The sequence below is a fragment of the Moschus berezovskii genome, chromosome 18 (genome assembly GCF_049115385.1).
Source record: "Moschus berezovskii isolate FMDL1 chromosome 18, NW_MosBer_1.0, whole genome shotgun sequence".
Lineage (NCBI taxonomy): Eukaryota > Metazoa > Chordata > Mammalia > Artiodactyla > Moschidae > Moschus > Moschus berezovskii.
Window position 1 is genome coordinate 74,001,783 of NC_142477.1, and position 19,438 is coordinate 74,021,220.

Consider the following 19,438-nt stretch of genomic DNA (forward strand, 5'->3'; position numbering starts at 1 on the left):
TCTGGGGGCCTCCCAGCCCCGGGGCGCTCTCGCCGAAGGGTCCCCTAAACTCTCCGAAGCCTAGTCGGTTGCTTGCGGGCGCGCGGCGCGCGGGGGACTACAGTTTCCAGAGTGCCCTGCGGCGACGGGCGGAGCCGGGGAGCGCCCGCAGCCAATTAGGGGGTCTCCGGGTGTTGCCGGGGAGCGGCAGGTGGAGCCGTGTCCCCGGAACGCCTCCCGAGGCTGGCCGGCTGGGCGCGGGGCGCGGCGCGAGCGGGGCCGGCACCGGGAGGCGGCCCCGGGACGGGCCGAGCGGGGGCGGGGACCGCGGCTGCCTGAGCGGTTCCGGGTGCTCCAACCGCGAGCTGCCCCGGCCGCACTTGACCCGGGTCGGGCTGCGGAGAAGGGCCGGGCTGCGGGGAGCCCCCGAGCGCCCTCCAGCCCTCCGCCTCGCGGCCGCGGGAGCGGCGCCACCTCGCCCCCGACTCGCGTGCCCCCAGCCATGGCTTTCGCCAATTTCCGCCGCATCCTGCGCCTGTCTACCTTCGAGAAGAGAAAGTCCCGCGAATATGAGCATGTCCGCCGGGACCTGGATCCCAACGAGGTGTGGGAGATCGTGGGCGAGCTGGGCGACGGTGCCTTCGGCAAGGTTTACAAGGTGAGGGCGCGGGGAGCGGGGGACCCGGGCGCGCGGAGCCGCTCCGGAAGGGAGGGGCACTGGCCCCGGGCAGTCTCGGCCGCGGCTCGGGAGAGCGCGGAGGGGCTGCCCGGTCCTGAACTCGGAGTCCCGGGCACCCGTCCCGGTGACCCTTCTTCTTTGCCGGGGGCGGGGGGTACCCTCACTCAGCCCGGCTCGGTCCCTGCGCCCCTGACGGCACGGCGGCTGCCCCCAAGCATTTTCCGAGCACTTCCTGTGCGCCCCGCACGGCTCTCGGCGCCGCAGGGGGAGACAAAGGGGCGCTTATAGAACTTTAGCGTCCGAGACTAGGCGCACTTTTTAGGGGAGTCCACCCAGATGCTGTGAGGGTGCCGAGGCGATGGGCACATAGCAACTGGGCTGCGTCTGGAAGGGTTGGGTCCGACGAAATTAGGGACACACCTGAGGAGGAGCCAGAGACGGAGAGACCTGGGTGGGGGTCGGGGCTTTCGGAGCGAGAGGTTAGGCTTGGAAATGGAGCCTGGGGCCGGCAGAGCGGGAGGTTAGGGCCTCTGGAATCCTGCGCTTCGGGGGTCAGATTTGAGTATGTGGATGAGTCACTGCTGGGGAGTCTCCCAGTCTGTAGTCACCTTTCCCCTAGAGGAATAGGAGGCCAGAGAGCTTTTGTGGAGGGGTGGGTGGGGCAGAGCTGATTAATTCTAGACACGTTTGCTGTAGGCATTGTCTGGTTCTTAGTCCTGAGAAGAAATTCTGTGTTGCTGAGTCGTACTGGGGACCCAAAAAAACACTTAAGGCTTGACGCCACCCTTCCCCTATCTCCTTCCTCCCAGGAAACCCTTTACTCAGAGAAACCCACATGTTCTCCAGGAGGACACCCCCTTCCTGAGCCACCATCACCTTCCATGGGATTCCTTTAGCTTGTGGACCACTCTGACCCCAGGACTTTCCTTTTAGGAGCTTGGACCACAGATAGGGCTTCTCTCAGCCCTCCTTGTCAAGACTTGCTCTTTTTGACCTGAAAGTGGTGGTGAGCTGAATTACCGAATTGTGCTTATTAGAAATGCAGGGTCTGAGGCCCCACTCTGGACCTAATCAAGTAGGGATTGCATTGTAACAGATCCCCAGGTGATCGCTAAGCACTTTAAGTTTTGAGAAACAGGGCTGGAGGCAATTTTGAGGCCACCCAGGCCCATTCCTGGTGTCTATTTTCTTACCACCTCCCCTCTAAGCAGGCACTTCCTGTTACAGGGTGGAACCCCCCCCTGGAGCAAAGGTTCTGTGGTTGGAGAGGCTGTGACACTCACACCCGTGGCTCTCAGCTGTTTGACTTGCGCTTCTTTGCCTGAGGGCTCTGCGTGTAGGCGAGGGCAGCCAGCACATTCTACACTTGCAAGTCTTTTCCTTACCCTTCTCAAAGCTCCCTATTCCCTCCAGGGCACCAGGAAACTCTCCTCAGCCTTGCACACCCCCCCCCCCCCCCGCCCACCCCGGGACACCGCACCAAAGTCCTGGCCTCCGCCAGACACAGCCTGCTCTCCGGGTGTGCTCTGACCCCTGCGAGGGCAGCTGCTCCTTTGGTCAGCTATGTCCCCCACTTTCTCCAGAAGGTTCAGCTGGTGTTTCCAGCGCTTGCTGTTGGCTCTTGCAGATGTTTGTTCTTTTCGGGGTTGGCTTTCAGTTAGTCTTGTCCCTGTCCCCTAATTAAAAGACGCTTACTCCTTGGAAGGAAAGTTATGATCAACCTTGATAATATATTAAAAAGCAGAGACATTACTTTGCCAACCAAGGTCCGTCTAGTCAAGGCTATGGTTTTTCCCGTGGTCATGTATGGATGTGAGTGTTGGACTGTGAAGAAAGCTGATCGCCGAAGAATTGATGCTTTTGAACTGTGGTGCTGGAGAAGACTCTTGAGAGTCCCTTGTACCGCACGGAGATCCAACCAGTCCATTCTAAAGGAGATCAATCCTGGGTGTTCATTGGAAGGACTGATGCTAAAGCTGAAACTGCAATACTTTGGCCACCTCATGCGATGAGTTGACTCACTGGAAAAGACTCTGATGCTGGGAAAGGTTGGGGGCGGGAGGAGAAGGGGACGACCGAGAATGAGATGGCTGGATGGCATCACCGACTCTGTGGACATGAGTTTGAGTGAACTCCGGGAGTTGGTGATGGACAGGGAGGCCTGGCGTGCTGTGATTCATGGGGTCGCGGAGAGTCGGACACGACTGAGCGACTGAACTGAACTGAACTGTCCCCTAATGGACCCTGGCTTCATATGGTTCATTTCTTTCAAATCTAAATGCAGAACTTTGCTTTTGGGCTGGTAAGATTTCCCCTTGTCAGTTTCGATTGTCATTTCCGCCTGCTTTAGCTGGGTAAAACTCCCCTACTGTTCTGAAAGTTCCATACAGAGGAGCCCATCTAATTCACAAGTTATTTTGTCTGCTGGTTCTCCAGAACACATGGACTCTTTTAAAAGCCAGTGTAGTGCTCAAAGCTGTGAGCTGACCGCACCCCAGCTCCCTCCCCACCACCTCTGAACCCTTGGTTTTCTCCTAATTAAGAGAAGGCAAAGCTAGACCAGGAGAGCTGTGTGATGGCTGATATACCTGGACAATTTATTAGGTTCCGCGCCTGGCCTTAGTGTGTGACTGTTCGATCCAACCCATCCCCACGTTATGTGCAGGAACCCTGGGACCCAGGGAAAGGAATGGACTAGAACCAAGGCTCTGGGCTTAGTTACAGCTCCGGAAGATCCGTCTCCGATCAGAGACCTCTGTGACCCCTGTCTCCTGCCTTGGAGAAGAGCTGTTTACGCAGCCCCCAGAGATGAAGCTGAAGCAGTTACTGCTTTAATAAAGATTCTATTCGGGGACTGTAACTCCTCCCTACTTCATTGTCCCCTGGCATGGCCATCTCAGCAGCACAGGACAGAGGTTCCATCTAGGTTTTTTATCTCCGAACAGAACTTCTACTTTGACACGGTGCCTTGGTAACCAGTTGGCTGTGAGCTGGGCAAGTGACAGCCAGCAGCATCTCCTCTTCCTGTCCTAGAACTAGCAGATTTTTCTTCTGGCAGCCTAGGTGATGATGGCCTTCCTGAGGATTTCCCTGGTGTAAGAAGTCACGAGAGGGACTTCCCTGGTGGTCCAGTGGCTAGGTCTCCATGCTCCCAATGCAGGAGGTCCAGGTCAGGGAACCAGATTCCACATGCCACAACTAAGGTCTCAGGTCCTGTGTGCTGCAACCAGGACCGGATACAGTCAAATAAATAAAATAAATATTAAAAGAAAAAGAAGTCACGGGAATCCCAGTTTGTCAAAGACTTGTCAGAAGAGGATGCCAATTATAGATTTCCTGTTGAGTGTCTTGTTGAGGCTCAAAGCCTGAGCACTAGCAATCTCAAGATGTGTGCGTGCTAAGTTGCTCAGTCGTGTCCAGCTCTTTGTGATCTCATAGACAGTAGCCCTCTAGGCTCCTCTGTCCATGGGATTCTCCAGGCAAGTAAGCTGGGGTGGGTTGCCGATGCCCTCCTCCAGGAGATCTTCCCGACCCAGGGATCGAACCCGCGGCTCTTATTTCTCCTGTATTAGCGGGTGGATTCTTTACCACTAGTGCTACTGTGGAGCCTCTTTTCCCCTTTTCTCCCTGGTGAGCCACCAGTTTATCTCTGGTGAAAAAGAGGTACGTGAGACTGATTTTGTGCAAAGTCAAGTTCAGATAGATTTCAGAGGGAAATAGTTTTTAGTTTATTACTAGATACAAAATAAAAGTCAGAGGCTATATAGTGTAAAACTTCTTGCCCTTGGAAATAATCTTTCTTCTGAAGGCAGGATGGAAAGGGAAGTGTTTGGTGTGGTGCTGAATGGAAAACCTGCCCTTAGCAGGCGTGCCTCTCTCATAGCTGCAGGTGACGCAGGCCCTTAAATGCTGAACAGAGGCAGGAGCCTGTGGACCTGAAGAGTTGGGTTAACAGGCTGAGATTGTTTTTCTGCTTCCTGAAGATTGCTTTAGTTGTCATCTTATGTTATCTTTAAGCTTTCAAAAGTTTTATGATTTTGTAAAATTAGGAATACAGTACAAAATTTTTTTAGTTAAAAAGAAAAAAACATTACCCTAAGTCCCATCAATTGCTGTTAACATTTTGATGTATTTCCTTCCAGACTCAATTGATTTTTATGGAGAAAAAATAATTGTTTAAATATGGACATACTATTACAGTCCATAGAATTCTCCAGGCCAGAATACTGGAGTGGGTAGCCGTTCCTTTCTCCAGGGGATCTTCCCAACCCAGGGATTGAACCCAGGTCTCCCACATTGCAGGTGGATTCTTTACCAGCTGAGCCATCAGGAAAGCCTAAGAATACTGGAGTGAGTAGCCTATCCCTTTTCCAGCGGATCTTCCCGACCCAGGATTTGAACTGGTGTCTCCTTTATCAGCTGAGCTACCAGGGAAGCCATAATTGATTTTTATGGAGAAAAAAAAATTTTGGTTAAAATGCAAGGTTGTAATTTACAAAGCTACAGTGTTTTATGCCATCTTTCATCCCTAAAACCTCTTCCGGTGTTGTTCTAAATGCTTCATATATACTTTCTGGGATGGGTCAGTGCCCCTGTGATCTTAATCTTTTTGGATATTTAAGTAATCCCCTTGTAGATTTTTTTTTTTCTTATTGTTAACAAGTTAAATTGATTTAAGTGCTTATCATGTGCCAGGCACTGTGCTAAACCCTTTACACGATACACTCAGTTCTGCTGTAATGTAAATATGCCTTCCTAAAAACCCCTAAACTGTGCAGAATCATGCAATAAAAATCAGAGGCCTTGTGAGCAAATGGGGATAAGGGCACAACACTCAAAAACTTCATCAACAAATTAGAAGAAATAAAGATTGCCTAAAAAAACAGGTAGCAGAGTTTTATGCAAGTTTTGTGAATAAGAAATATAGAATTATGGGGACTTCCATGGTGGTTCAGTGGCCAAGACTTTGAGCTCTGAAATTAGGTGGCAAATTGGACTCCTGTATGGGATGGGTGTGTCTCAAAGTTTGCTGACAGGCGTCTGAGGGGCCTGTGCCCTGTGTGTGTGTGTTTGCTTTGGGTCACTTGGATGAAGTTTTCTGTGTTTACCTAGTGTTTCTGGCAGACAACACATAAGCAGATGTGAATTTAGCATTTTGATAAAATTGTTCCCTGATACATCAGTGGTATTGGAACAAAACTGACATTTTTAAAAAGTAAGCATCATACCAAAACTGACTGTATGTTTTAAATCATCCTTTAGGCTAGACTCCTGGAAGGGAATTATTCCGTGGAAGGAGTGATGCTTCTTTGAATGTGATTTTTAAAAGAAAATGATATAAGTTCCTAGCAGCCCGTTTGCCCCCTCGCCCTCACTAAGGGCCATTCCCCGAGTCCTTTGGGAACCCGGGACCTTGGCAGCGGCTGCCCTCTGGGTGGGGACTTCAGGTGCCCTCCACTCAGAGAGCCATTGTTAACCCTGGGGCGACATCCTGCCCCACCGCCCAGTTCAGACAAAGCTGAGGTTCCTGCCCTCCCCAGCCTGGCAGCTCCTTTCACCTCCATTCTGCCTGAGTTTAAAGCCTGGGTTTCCGCTTCCTCTGGGGCTGCCCAGGTCTCCCTCATCCCCGTGCTCCTCCCCTTCGCCTCCGGAAAGAGCTCTGCCCCCAGGCTGTAACCTTATTTCCGCTCAGCCTAGTGTTTTTAAACACACGTCCTTGCTATTGTGAGTGGGTTCCTGGCTGGGTCCGAAAACCAAGGTGACCCAAGCTTCCTGGGGATGTCGCCTGCCCATGGGGTCTAAAGTGGCAGATTTTGCATTGACCTCACACCGTCTGGGTCTAGAGCACCTAAGCAATTAACTGCACAGCCAGTCTTCACCTCCACCCAGTGTCCCCTGGCTTCCTGAAGTTACTTGGACTAGGGGAATATCTCTGTTGTTGGGTCTGAAATAATCTGTGTAAACCAGTTAGTCCAGGATGCTGGAAAAGCTTGCGTGGGTGTTAGCCATTAGCATGTAAATAAATGAGTGGAGAGTTGACTCCTCCCCACCCTGTTTTTCTTGACCCTGGTGCATGGCATGAGGGATTCTAGTTCCCTGACCAGGGATCGAACCTGTGCCCCCCTGCAGGCGCTGCCACCAGAAAAGAGCCTGGGATGGGTCATTCCCAAGCCCAGCTGCTGCCAATTGCATGGAGCAGGAAAGTAAAAGGATGCAGTTGGGTGGGACTCAGGAGGATCTGGGTTGCACCTCCAAACAAGTGACTCCCGCTTCTGAGCCTCCAGACTCTTATCTATAAAACAGAGGTGATGATTTGAAGGATAAGATACTTAGAAAGGTGTAATACATTCAGCACCTAATCCCCACCCAGGAAGTGGGCAGGAAAGGAAGATGGTTCATTACTGCTGATGCTCTTGCTATGAAACAGAGAAGGTCCCGGCCAGTTACTTCAGCTAAGCTGGGGGCAAACAGAAGGCCTTCAGTGTTAAGAGCTTGTTTGTTCCACCAGGCTTCCCACCTTGGCACGATTGACATTTGGGGCAGCTCCCTCTTTGTTATGGGGGCTGCCTGTGTGTTGTAGGATGTTAGCAGTATCTCTGGCTTCTACCCACAAAAATGACATCACTGCCAGCACCTCCCCCTCCTCCCCCTACTTGAGACAGCCAAAAATGTCTCTGGACAAGGCCACATGTCCCCTGGGGGGCAAGATCACTCCTGTGGAGCACTACTGCCTCCTACAAACAAATATGCCTTGAATCAGTTCCGCAAACAGCCATGCTCACCTGTGTTTGTCACGTCTCCAGTGTGTGACACAAGACTTGGGCCTTGCAGCCAGGCAGACCTGACTTTGAATCCTGGCTGCCCTACAAGCTGCTGTATGAAGTCAGGTGAGTGGCTTGCCTCAGTTTCCCCATGTGTTTGGTGGGGCTGAGACCAATGCTTACCCCACTGAGCAGCTGGGAGAATCAGATCAGTAGCTCGTAGGCATACAGGATGAGCCAGCTACCTACCTAACCTGATGCTTTCAAGGCCACATGGGGGAGGAAAGGAAGGCTCTGCCCTGGCAAGAGAGTTGTATCAGGACCACGATGGGACTGGCGGTGAGAGGGCACAGCTTCCACTGGGCAGGGCGGGTGGGGTGGGGCCAGGACAGACAGACAGAGGGAAGGAAGCCTGGGCCAGGAGAGAGCCAGGCAGTGAGGCCTCAGGTTGTCCCCGGGTGGCCCTTGAGCGTGATAGGGCTTGTGGACTGGTCTGCGTGACTCGCATGGTGGCTGAACCAAATTTGAAGTGATTGTCAGCATTTTGAAATCATGAGCATTCACTTAGAAGCCCCGATCCCTGTCTTCTCTGGAAAGATCAGATATGCTGATATGGCCCGGCATGCACTCATGCAGGGTCATGTCTGCTGGAAGTGAGGAGAATGTCCAAGGGGAATATAACAGGAGCCGCGGACATAACTTGAAGTGTTCTAGTAGATGGACTCAAACAAGGAAAAACACCAGAAGTGAATTTTAATAGTATATTTTGGTTACCCCAGTATATATTCAAAGTACCTATCATTTCAGCATGCAGTCAACAGAGAAAGAGATATTTAAAGTTCTCATTGCAGACAGAGTCTTTAAAATCAGTGTGCATTGGGCATTTACAGTGCATCTTGCTGTGGTCCAGCCGTGGTTCAGATGTTCAGCAGTGGCCTTGGCTCAGTACTGGGCAGCATATATCTGGCTTCTACTGTCTTCTACCACTGTGTGCCCTCCCCCGACCCACTGTAGGTATTTCATTTGCCTCCTCAAGTCCAGTGGTCAATGTATAGTTTGGGAGCTGGGCTTGGCTTTGGGGAGCTGGCCAGTGCAGGCCAGGTCTAGAATAGTGTGTGGGTGAAGAGTGCCTTGAATGGCACGCTGAGGAATGTGGACGTCATGGTTACTGTCCTGCGTGCCCTACCTTGGCAGGGTCTGACCCGGTCCTGAGGTCAGCCTCGTGTAGTGTTAGAGGAGAGTGATCTTTGGATAGTTACCGGATGGGGAGTGGTTGGCCTGCACAATTGGGGGATGCCAGATCCAGATGTCCTGGCTGTCCAAGGCCAAGGGTGACCATTGATGAGTGGAGGCTGGGCCAGAGTGGCCACGGCCTGGTGACTGGAACCAGGGGTAGGTGGACGTGTGGGAGGGAAAGCCAGAGCAGTGGTCGGAGCCCAGGTCAGAGCCCAGGGAGGGAGGTGACTGATGGAAGGTGACCGACTCAAGAAGAAGATGTCTGTGGGCATGGAGGGTTCTAGAGAGCTGGGTCAGTGGAGAGCAGAGAGGGTGAGATGGGAAGGGCAGCTCATGTTTGCCAGGGAGCAGAGGTGGTCTGGTCACTTGGGTGCGGTCCTGGAGTTGAAGCCCAGCCCTCTCCCTTGCAGGTTGTGTGGTCCTGGAGAAAAGTACTTACCTGTGCCGTGGTTTCGTTAGCTACATCATAGGGCTTTTTGTCTGAAATAACTCATGTAAACCACTGAGTCTGGGATGCTGGAAAGCCTCATGTGGGTGTTGGCCGTTAGCATGTAAACAAAGTAAATGAGTGGAGAGTTGACTTTTTTCTTTTGACCTTTCTACTTGTCATTATAGGATCCTAGTTCCCTGACCAGGGATCAAACCCATGCCCCCTGTAATGGAAGCAGAATCTTAACCACGGACTGCCAGGGAAGTCCCCCTCCCTTCTTGTCTATCATTTATTCTACTAGACTATTCTCACAGTCCACTAGACCTGTGAGAGGCAGGAGTCAGTATCCTTACCTGATGAAGCAGAGGCCCAGAGAGGGACAGTGACCTGCTCAGCATCACAGAGCTCTTCCGTGGCAAAGTTGGGACTTAAACCCAGATATCTCTGGCCAGAAGCCTGTGCCTTTTCTGCTGTGCAGCTTGGAGGGGGAGACAGGGGGGCTTATCGGGAGGAGAGGGTCCAGGGTGCCTTCGCTGTGGTATTTCTCGTGGCGTTGACATTTGTGAGCCCAGGAATGGGCCCTTCTTGGGGCCTGCCTCGGCCTCTGGTGGATCTGAGCCCCAGGATGGTGGTGGTGGCCTCTCATGCGGAGGAAGTGGTGACGGTCATGGGCAGGGCCAGCAGAGGAAGTGGCAGGGAAGGGGGTGGTGTCGGGGGGAAGCTGGGTGCCCCTGGGGCCCTGGCGGGGGTGGGCTGCTGGTGCCCCAGGATCCGAAGGCACCAAGCACTCCTGTGAGCAGCAGGGAGGGGTGTGTCACAGGGCTGCTTCCTCCCGCCCCTCCGCCACGCGCTCACTCTTCTTTCTCTTCCCCGTTCTTTCTGCTTTCCCCTTTACTACATTTTTTTCCTTCCTTCTCCTATAGGTTTTTTTTTCCCTCTTTAATAACAGGCTATACCAGAACCAGAATCCAGGCCCTAAGGGTGGAGGGCGTGGAGTGACTGAAGACTTAGCATTAGCCATCCTCCCCATCTAAGGGAAGGTGGGGGCCACTGAGAGGAACTGAAGGAAACGCAGCCTTCTCTGCCTCAGGGCCTTTGCACTTGCTGGTCCTGCTGCTAGCCACTCTTCTGTGGCTGCACAGCTGGCTCCTTCTCATCCTGTGGGTCTCAGCTCCCCTGTGCCCTCCTGACCACATGACAGCTCCCTGCTGATTTCCTTCAGAAACTGGGATTTCCTGTCACAAACTGGGATTCTCTTGACTGTCACCTTATTTATTTTCTTTCCTTGGAGGATGTAAAGTCCTGGAGAGCAGGGAGTAATCAATCCATCTTTCGTGGATCATGCATACATGGTAGATACTGAGTTAATAGCTGCTGCATGAGGGAGTGATGAATGGTAAATGCCAGGCCTAGCTCCCTGCCCACCCCAGCCAGCGCTGTGTGATGGGTGCCGGCCCTGGAATTGGTTCTGAGCTTTCTCCTGGCTTCCCTGGCTGTGTGCTGTATGACCCTGGGAGAGTCACCTCCCCTCTTTGAGGCTCAGTATCTTGAGGTGTAAAATGACGATCAAAGTAGTGCTTCCCTCAGAGAGTCTGTGAAGATGGAGCTGTGTGGCCAGCCCTAACACGGCGCCCAGCGTGGAGGAGGACGAAGTGGATGGGACTGTCGTCATTGTGATTCTCTGTGGGTTGACCAGATTGCCTGGCCCAGCTTTCTGAGGATTAACAAAGGCAGAGTTCCTTGAGGCCCCTGGTCCAGCTCCCCTTGTCTGTCACGCTGGAGGCTGCCTCTGGGTAGATGCTGGTGTTCAAGTCTCGGGAGTCAGCCTAAAATTTACGGCTGGGTTATTATTTTTTAAAAACAAATTTATTTATTTATTGTTGGCTGTGCTGGGTCTGCGTGCTACGCGGCCTTTCCTCTCGTTGCAGAGAGTGGGGGCTGCTCTCCAGCTGCGGTGCTCCGGTGCTTACTGAGGTGTCTCCTCCTGTGGAACCAGGCTCTAGAGGCTGCGGGCTTCAGGAGCTGTGATGTGTGGGCTCAGTGGTCGCAGCTCGTGGGCTCTGGAGCACCGGCTGGGTAGTTGTGGGCTTGGTTGCTCTGTGGCATGTGGGATCTTCCCGGACCAAGGCCTGAGCCCGTGTCTCCTGCACTGGCAGGCGGACTCTTTCCTGGTGAGCCCCTAGGGAGGCCCTGGCGCTGGGCCGTGAGGATGAACGTGATTCAGGAAAGAGGCTCTTTACTGTCCCCCTTGGGGAAGTTTGCTGCCCCGCGAGCTCTGTGCCTGCCCACTGGCCCAGCGTAGCCAAGGCCACCCCGGCGTCTGGAAGAGCAGCAGTCATGCCCCGGAGGGAGCAGCCGGCGCCGCTGCCTCGCTCCCCTTCGCCCTCCTTCCTGGAAAGCTCTGGCCTGGCGTGTCTGGCCTCCCAGACCCAACTCTTGGCCCTCTGAGGAGGTTCTCACAGAGCTGGCTTTGTCGCCCTGAGGAATGGCCCTGACGGAGCTGGCATGCCTCTCTATCGGGCCTTAAGATTCTTTCTGCCTTTGATTTGCCTCTTGGTCGGCTCTGCTTCCAGACTGGGGAGGCCTAGATCTTTCTCGAGCCTTCTTTTCCCTCGGATGCCCTCAGTACCCCCAGCCCCACTCGGAGGTGGCAGCTGGGGCTGAGGGGCAGTGACTGGCGTGCTTCTGTTCATGAGGAGTCTGGGCCCCAGGTGCCAGTGTCACTGTCACTTGTCCTGAGTCTCCAGTCTATGCAGGACCGACTGCTGGGACCAGCACGGTGTACTGCAGAAGAGCCCTGAATCACCCGTGCCTCCTGCGAGAGCCTTCCTCAGAGGCTCCAGACTTGGTGACGCGCTTCACCCTGCGAGTCGCGGCAAGGCTGCTGTCTTCGCTGTGTGACTTGTGCTAGTGCAGCTATCCCTCTCAGCCTCCTCAGCTTCTTTTCCTTCTGGAAAATGGGGAGAATACGGTCCCTCTCACAAGCAGGACCAGAGTCTTTGCACCTGTGATCTTACCAGACCACTTCCCAAGGGCACCCAGCCAGGACTCAGCAGAACTGACCCAGGTGTGGCCTCCCATCTCAGACCTAACCAGGGCCCCTGCCTGTGTGACCTGTGAGGGGTGCAGTGGCCCTGCTGTTTGGAGACCTGTCTGCTATCTGTAGATCGCGTCTCAGGCTTTTGAACATAGCACATGTGACCAGGATAGACAGTCCAGTGACAGGGGATTGGTTAGATCTACGGTGGACCCACTGTTCAATCTGCAGTTGTTGGAGAGGATGCTGTGGAAGAGTGTTTTGTGATCTGAACAGCTGTTCGTGGCATATTGCTAAGTAAAAAGGAGAATGACGTATCAGTGTATACAGTTAAATCCCATTTTTGTGAAGTATGCAAGAATACATTTGTGGGGAGAAAAAAAAAGCATGAGTGAATTATTATGGAATGCTCATTCTGCCCGAGTTCTGCTGCTCACATCTTTGACATATTAACTGCATGCTGCATGCTTACAGCAGCCCGTGAGGCAGGGACTGTTAACATCTTTGTTGTTCCAAGCAGGAAATGAGGACCAGAGTGGTCACCTAAGTCCCCTGGGACCACACAGCTGGGCAGTGCTGGCGTGCTCTTGCCAGACAAATCTGGGTACATCCATACTGTGGAATCCTGGGAGGAGGTGTTCCAAGATGCTGAAGGTGGTTATCTCTGGGACGATGCCTTGTTTGATTTCCTTCTTGGTACCATTATATTTTGAAGATGTTCTTTAACGAGTACATACTTTTTTTTTTTTTTAAATAACAGGTAAGATGTTTTGTCACCATTAAAATTCTGATTTTTAAACAGATTCTTGGACTGGTGGGTCATATCCATCAGCCTGTTCAACTTCAACACCTGTTTCATCCCCAGGAGATTTTCCAGAACTCTTGCCTTCACCGTGGATGCTCCATGAGTTTTCCCAATTCAGACATGCTGTTCTTCAGCGTTTTTACTTTTCTAACAAACACATCATGGAATGGATAAAGAGATTTACAGGCCTTTTCTGTGTCTTTTCCAATGTGTCTGGAATCAGTCTGTTGATGACATCTTTCAAGTTTTGTCTGCACCTCTCGAGTCATGATTTCCATCATCTTATGGACCTGGCAGACCTGCTGGTGCTGGGCATAGGAGATCTTCCAAATCCGATTGTTGCATTTTTTAGTAAAACCCACACAGAATAGATGAAGCAGATAACCCTTGGTAGTCTTGTCATCAATGTGAACTTCAGTCCTGGTCTACCATGTTTTGACCATGGAACACATTTTGTAATGGGTAAGATCCATGCCATGGCTATTAGTCAGGCAGTTTTTTGCTCTGAACATCCTCAGTAGTTAGCTTGAATTTTCTAAATGCAGCGTCATGATTCTGCAGATCAGCAAAGCTCACTTCAAAAACACAACTCTTGGAACTTCCCTGGTGGTCCAGTAGCTAAGACTCCATGCTCCCGATCCAGGAGTCCCTGATCAGGGAACTAGATCCCACATGCTACAGCTAGGACCCAGCACAGTCAAATAAATAAAAATAAATATTTAAAAACACCACCCCAAACACACACCCCTGAGGCTGTCGGTGCAGTTTTGTTCCCTGCGCTCTCGTGCCTCATGCTGCCCAGGGCTTCTTCCATTCAGCGTTGCTGGCGCTTCCGTGCCATAGTGGCCTCTCTTAGGAAGTGGGTCAACTGCTTTCTTCTCGGCTCCCTTTTTACTGCCTTTCATCAGGCGCTTGTTCTTGTTGACCGCCGCGGTGCTGCTCAGAGAGCCAAAAGGTACATAATGCTTTTGGAATAATAATAATTAAAAAAACCAACACAAAGTATTGTTGATTGAAAACACAGGGCAGCCTCAACTTCTCTGAGATTTGGGACTGACAGGAAAACAGGGCTGATAAGAGTACATGACTCCCCAGTCATGGTGAAGATTGAGTAAGGTGCCTGGCCTGGTGCAGGGAACATGTTGTTGCTCAGTCGCTAAGTTGTGTCCGACTCTTTGCGACCCCATGGACTGCAGCCCGCCATGCTTCCCTGTCCTTCGCCGTCTCCCAGAGTTTGCTCAGACTCATGTCCATTGAGTCGATGGGGCCATCCAGTCGTCTCATCCTCTGTTGCCCCTTTTCCTCCTGCCCTCAACCTTTCCCAACATTAGGGTCTCTTCCAGTGAGTCGGCTCTTCACATCAGGGCCTGGAGAATGGTGCTTCCCTGCTCTGTGCTTGTAACCCCAGGCTGCCTGCCCCGCCCGTGACTCAGCACCCCGCCCTCTGAGTAGAGGGGGCTTGAGACGGGGGAGCAGGGGTCTCGGGAGGCAGAGCCCCGTCACCTGTCCCACCTCCTCCATCAGTGGCCTGCGGGGTTGGATTCCCTAGCACTTCGGAAGATCTGAGAGCCGAAAGCTCCCACATCCCCAGCCAAGTTGGCCAGGTTGCACGGGGTTTTGGCCAAGGCCTCGGTGTGGGATCTTCAGGGCCAATCCTGTTTGGGTTTTACTGTTCTATTTGCTGGCCCAGAAGGATTCTGAGGCTCGGCATTTCCCTGCTGTGCCAGCATGGCGTGCCAGGGTTCTCTTCCCCGAGGGAGAGAGAGATTAAATGCCCGTCTTTGAAGCCATGTCACTCCTCTGCTTTTGTGCTTCATAATCTTGGCCCTCCTTAAGTGTCACTTGTTCTGAAACTCAGCCGTTTCGTTTCTCACTGAACTGAAACTTGGCCCGGCGTTTATTGATCAGGAAGTGGTTTCCTCTCATTAACTGTGTATGTCCTGGCCCAGTCAAAGGCTTTGGCTCCCCCAAGGTAAAGAGGGCCTATCTTCCAAAACCAGAGAACAGATTAGATTCAGGAATCTCAGTGTGTTAAGGAGACAGTGGACTTCTTGTCACTTTCCTTTCTTCTCTCATGTGGAGGGCCTTACTTCTGTCTGTTTACAAGGAGATACACCAGTTCATCCACCCATCCATTCATCTATCCATCCGTCTATTATTTTAAAATACATATTGGCCAGGTAGAGTAATGTTAATAATATTATTAATAATACATTGGTGAACAAGATAAATGTGGCTTTAGGCTTTTAAAAACCAAAAATACACAGTGCCAAGTGAAGGCAGTAACACCCAACAGGCTGGTGTTCATAGAAGCCAGCAGCAAGGTTGTCTGGTGCCTTTGGGGAAGAAAGGAAGGTTTGATGATGGTCTGCTCCCTAGACATGCCTTCATTCCTTTACCCCTCTCTCACAGGCGTCTCTTCTCCCGTCCACTGAGTCTTCCTCTCACTCAGTCTGTCACTCATCCGTCAGTCTGTCCGTCTGTCCGTCAGCCCATCTACTCACCTTCCCATCTACTCGCCCCCCATCCATCCATCCATCCTCCCACACACCCATCCTTTCATAAGCTGTCCCTCCTGCCCGTTCCCCTCCCATCCATCCGTCTGTAGGAGAGTATTCTGTATGTATACAGACGCCCTTCACCCTCGCCCCCTTCCTGTTTGTCCATCCACCTTCCCATCTGCCCAGCCATTCTCTCATCTGCTTATGTACCCACCCACCCATGTTCCCATGCACCCACTGGCTATACTGTAACAGGTTGTATGGGATAGGACAAGACAAATCAGAGACGGGCTTTAGCCCATCAGGACTCACAGTCAGGTCAGAGAGAATCTGAACACAGAGGGCTGTGGGAGACTTCCATGGTGGTATGGTGGTTAAGAACCCACCTGGCAACGCAGGGGACACAGGTTTGACCCCTGGTCCGGGAAGATCCCACAGGCCCCAGCGCAATAAGCCCATGCGCCACGCCTGCTGAGCCCTTGCTCTGGGGCCTGTGCTCTGCGACGAGAGAGGCCACCGCAGTGAGAGGCCCTGCAACCAGACCATAGACCCCACTCACCAAAAGTAGAGAAAGCCCATGCACTGCAACAAAAACCCAAAATAAAAAAAGGACTGTGGTACCAGGTGAACTGTGATGAGAGCCCTAGTAAGGTGTGAAGAGGTTCTAGCAGAGGATGGGAGCTGGGGTTCTGGGAACTTCTCATGGAGCAGGCTAGGGTTGAGTTAGACTTTGTGGAGTGGTTAAACATGGGTATGGTGAAGGCACTCCTCATGGAGGAAGGAGCATCAAGAAAGGCCTGGAAGTAGGGGGCATCAGTCACTGGCTGTCGCAGGAGGTGACTGCAGGGGAGCAATGGGGTCCTGGAAGAGTGGAAGGGGCAGATGACCAGGGCCAGGGGTGCCAGGCCCCGGAATTTGGGCTTTATCACATCGGCAGCAGGGAGCCATTGAGGGTTCATCCTAAGAGGATCTCCAGTAGAAGGCAGCAAGGGAGACTGGAGAAAGGGACTGGTGTACACAGCCGCTGGGCAGGAGCTCCTGGAGATTGTCCCCTGGAGGGGAAAGCGCACCAGGAGGAAGGTTGGACCTGAGGGGAGTCCTGGCAGCCACATCCTAGCTGTGTGACCTGGGCCAGGTCACCCTCCCTACCTGGGCCTGTTTCCCATTCAACAGGAGATGGCAGGGCTTTGCATCTCTCATGGATCCGTGCTGGCTAAGGTTGGATACTCCTTATCCTGCCTCAAGAGACCATAGGAGGCCTCGGCAGGCCCTTTGGCATCTTGGCCCCCAAGGACTCAAGCCTCGGGAAGGTGGGGCTGCGGGGCTGTGGCTCCACTCTGCCCCCCACTCATGCCTGCCAGCCTGGGGCAGTGGCAGCATCTGAGCCTAAGGCCATGACTGCCACCCAGCCTGTCCGTGGCCCGTGGACCACCCTGCTCGAGTTGATGTTGAGCCCTTCCCTTACACGTGGAGGGTTTCACTGTGACCCTGGTTTCCTCCAGCGCCCAACTTCCTCCTTCCTTAATTGAGAGCTGAAGGTTTCCCCACAATTGGGGACCGTTGTCACCACGCAAAGATTGACTGTGTGCAGGCAGGGACAGCCCAGCTGGACACTGTGGGGTGCAGACCAGCCCCTCCTTGGCTCCAGTGGCCTGAACCTCTCTGGACACCGGCCGGGCTCAGTGTCCAGAGTCAGTCGTGGGACGAGGAAAACAGAGACCTTTCGCCTTGACTGCTCCATTCTTTGGCTCTGACCCGCTGGCTGTGGCTGCACATCTGACGGGTCAGCTGCGAGCCTTTCCTCACGCCTGCCGCCCAGCCAGGTTGCTAGGCAACCTCACAACCGATCCCCACCCAAGGTTCTTCTATCCCTTCTCTGTACTCAAGCCTTTTGTTCCTTCCTAGAAAAAGAAATACGTACTTTTGAGTCTGGAGCTGGCACACTCGAGTGTGGTGGATGCTCCCTCACCTCTATGAGAATGCCTTTTCTGCCCTGCGCAGCCTCCAGTGCAAAGCCGCCCACTTACTAGAACTTTCTGCAGTGATGAGACTGTTCTGTATCTCCTCTATTCAGTATGGTAGCCACTATTCACTGGGGTTAATGTAACTGGGAAACTACATTTTAAGTTTCATTTAACTTCAGGTAACTTAAATAGGCACCTGAGGCTAGTAGCTACCATACTGGATAGTGCAGTTCAGGGGGGTTCCTGAGAGGACAGGGTGCTCATCCCTGGAACCGTTTAAAGCAAGTTCTGGATGAAAGGGTCACTTTCTGTGCCTCAACCCCAGTCTGCCCTCACCAAGACCCCTGTGGCTGATTGCTAGATGTTCACTGAGTGAAAATCACCTTTAGAAACCACTTGGATTCCTTAATCTGTGTTTCAGGACCTCCTTGTCCAGAAAGTGAAGTGTGAAAATATTAATCACTCACTTGTGTCCGACTCTTTGTGACCCCATGAGCTGTAGTCCGCCAGTGGGCTCCTCTGTCTGTGGGATTCTCCAGGCAAGAACACGAGTAGATTGTCGTTCCCTTCTTCAGGGGATCGAACCTGGGTCTCCCTCATTGCAGGCAGATTCAGTTATAGCTTAGCTATAATTTTATCATGCAGCTTCATTTACTTATTATTATGGTTTAATTATCTTTTTCTTATTACTATATTATTTTCCTATTTATCATTTTAAAGGATTGCTTAATATCACACTCAGTTGATTTAACTGTCATCCTTGGGTTGAATATTTAGGTCGTTTCCGCTTTGTTTGCCATTATTGTGGACTAACGTGAATTTGATCCTAGTATGTGTTTTCTGTTGTCTTTTTTGGAATTATTTGCTGGCCTTACATTCTCAGGAGTGAGTGCTAATAGACTTCAAGGTATTTTCTAGGCTCTGAAAATCTGTTGCCAATTTTGATCTTTATGAGATTGAATCTGTCTATATTCTCATCAGTAATGAATTTGCCTATTTTACCATTTGTTTGCTTACCAGCATTGGAGGTTGTCATTTTTCCTTCTTTGTTAATTTGAAAGTGTAATGTGACTTTCTCTGCTCCTTGGGAGGAAGAGTCTTTTGGTGGAAGAATCTGCTTGTCTAGGGCCTGTTGGTCACTGCATTGCCCATTGGGGCTGCGGATCCCATTCCGTCCGTCAGATCCTCTGAGAAGCCTCAGCAAAGGCCACTTTGCAGATCACGGTGCTGTTGGGAGGAAAGGTAGTTCTCATTACACAAGTGTTGCGTGGTGAGGTATTTTCATAGGTATCTGCTGTCTGCTCGAACAACCCCAGAGTTGGGGGGCTCATTTCCTTTTTGGTGGCAAAAGACAGTCATCCAAAAGGGAATCTAAGGGCAGGGCCTGCTTCAGGATCGGCTGGCTCCAGGTGTCCCACAGACTCTCAGCGTGTGCCTTCCTCCATTGTGGCCTTCCTGGTCTTGGCCTCATCCTCAGGCAGGCTCTCCAAAGGGGTGGCAAGATGGGCTCCAAGACCCTCGAGCCTTCCCATCTTACAGTTTAGCAACCCAAGAGAAAGAAAAAAAGATGTGTTTGCTGATAAGTATAGCAAAAAAAAAAAAAAGACCACTTGGGTACAACCTGTTGGTCTGCCACTGGGTGTGACTGAGAGGGTCAAGACTGAGTGGCTGGGCTGGGCTGTGTGCCAGGACCGGGTGGGCTCAGCCCCTCATGAATCTCTTGCACGAAGAGCGAAAGAGAGGCAGTTCCCAAAAGCCACTGGTGCTGTGAGTCCTTAGGGGAAAACGGATGCACGCCAGTCCCCGTGCTGCCCTGCTTTAGGATTCATTTCCAGGCAGCTCCATGGGCTCCCTGGCCCGAGGTGAGTGGTGCCCGGGAACGGGAAACTCCCCCACCCCCCGCCAGTCAGGCCCTTCAGCTTTTGTGCTCTCATTTACTCTGTTTGGTTCTGCAGATAATGCAGTTGCTGCAGACTGCACTCTGGGTGCTGCCTAACCTTCACAAATTCAGTTTCCCCAGTTGCAGACTGGGAATTGGGAGCTGGG

General features: G+C 52.2%; 1 protein-coding gene and 1 pseudogene across 1 annotated transcript in view; one reads left to right on the forward strand and one right to left on the reverse strand.

The window, feature by feature from the left end:
* Positions 1–211: 211 nt before the first annotated feature.
* Positions 212–19,438, forward strand: part of STK10 (serine/threonine kinase 10) — a 142,667-nt gene continuing 123,440 nt past the window's right edge. The window contains exon 1 of the mRNA XM_055421826.2: positions 212–637. Within this exon, the coding sequence (XP_055277801.2) occupies positions 482–637 (156 nt within the window). The 5' untranslated portion in view covers positions 212–481. The remainder of the gene's footprint in view (positions 638–19,438) is intronic.
* On the reverse strand, positions 12,917–15,439 carry LOC148775017 (small ribosomal subunit protein eS1 pseudogene; annotated as a pseudogene).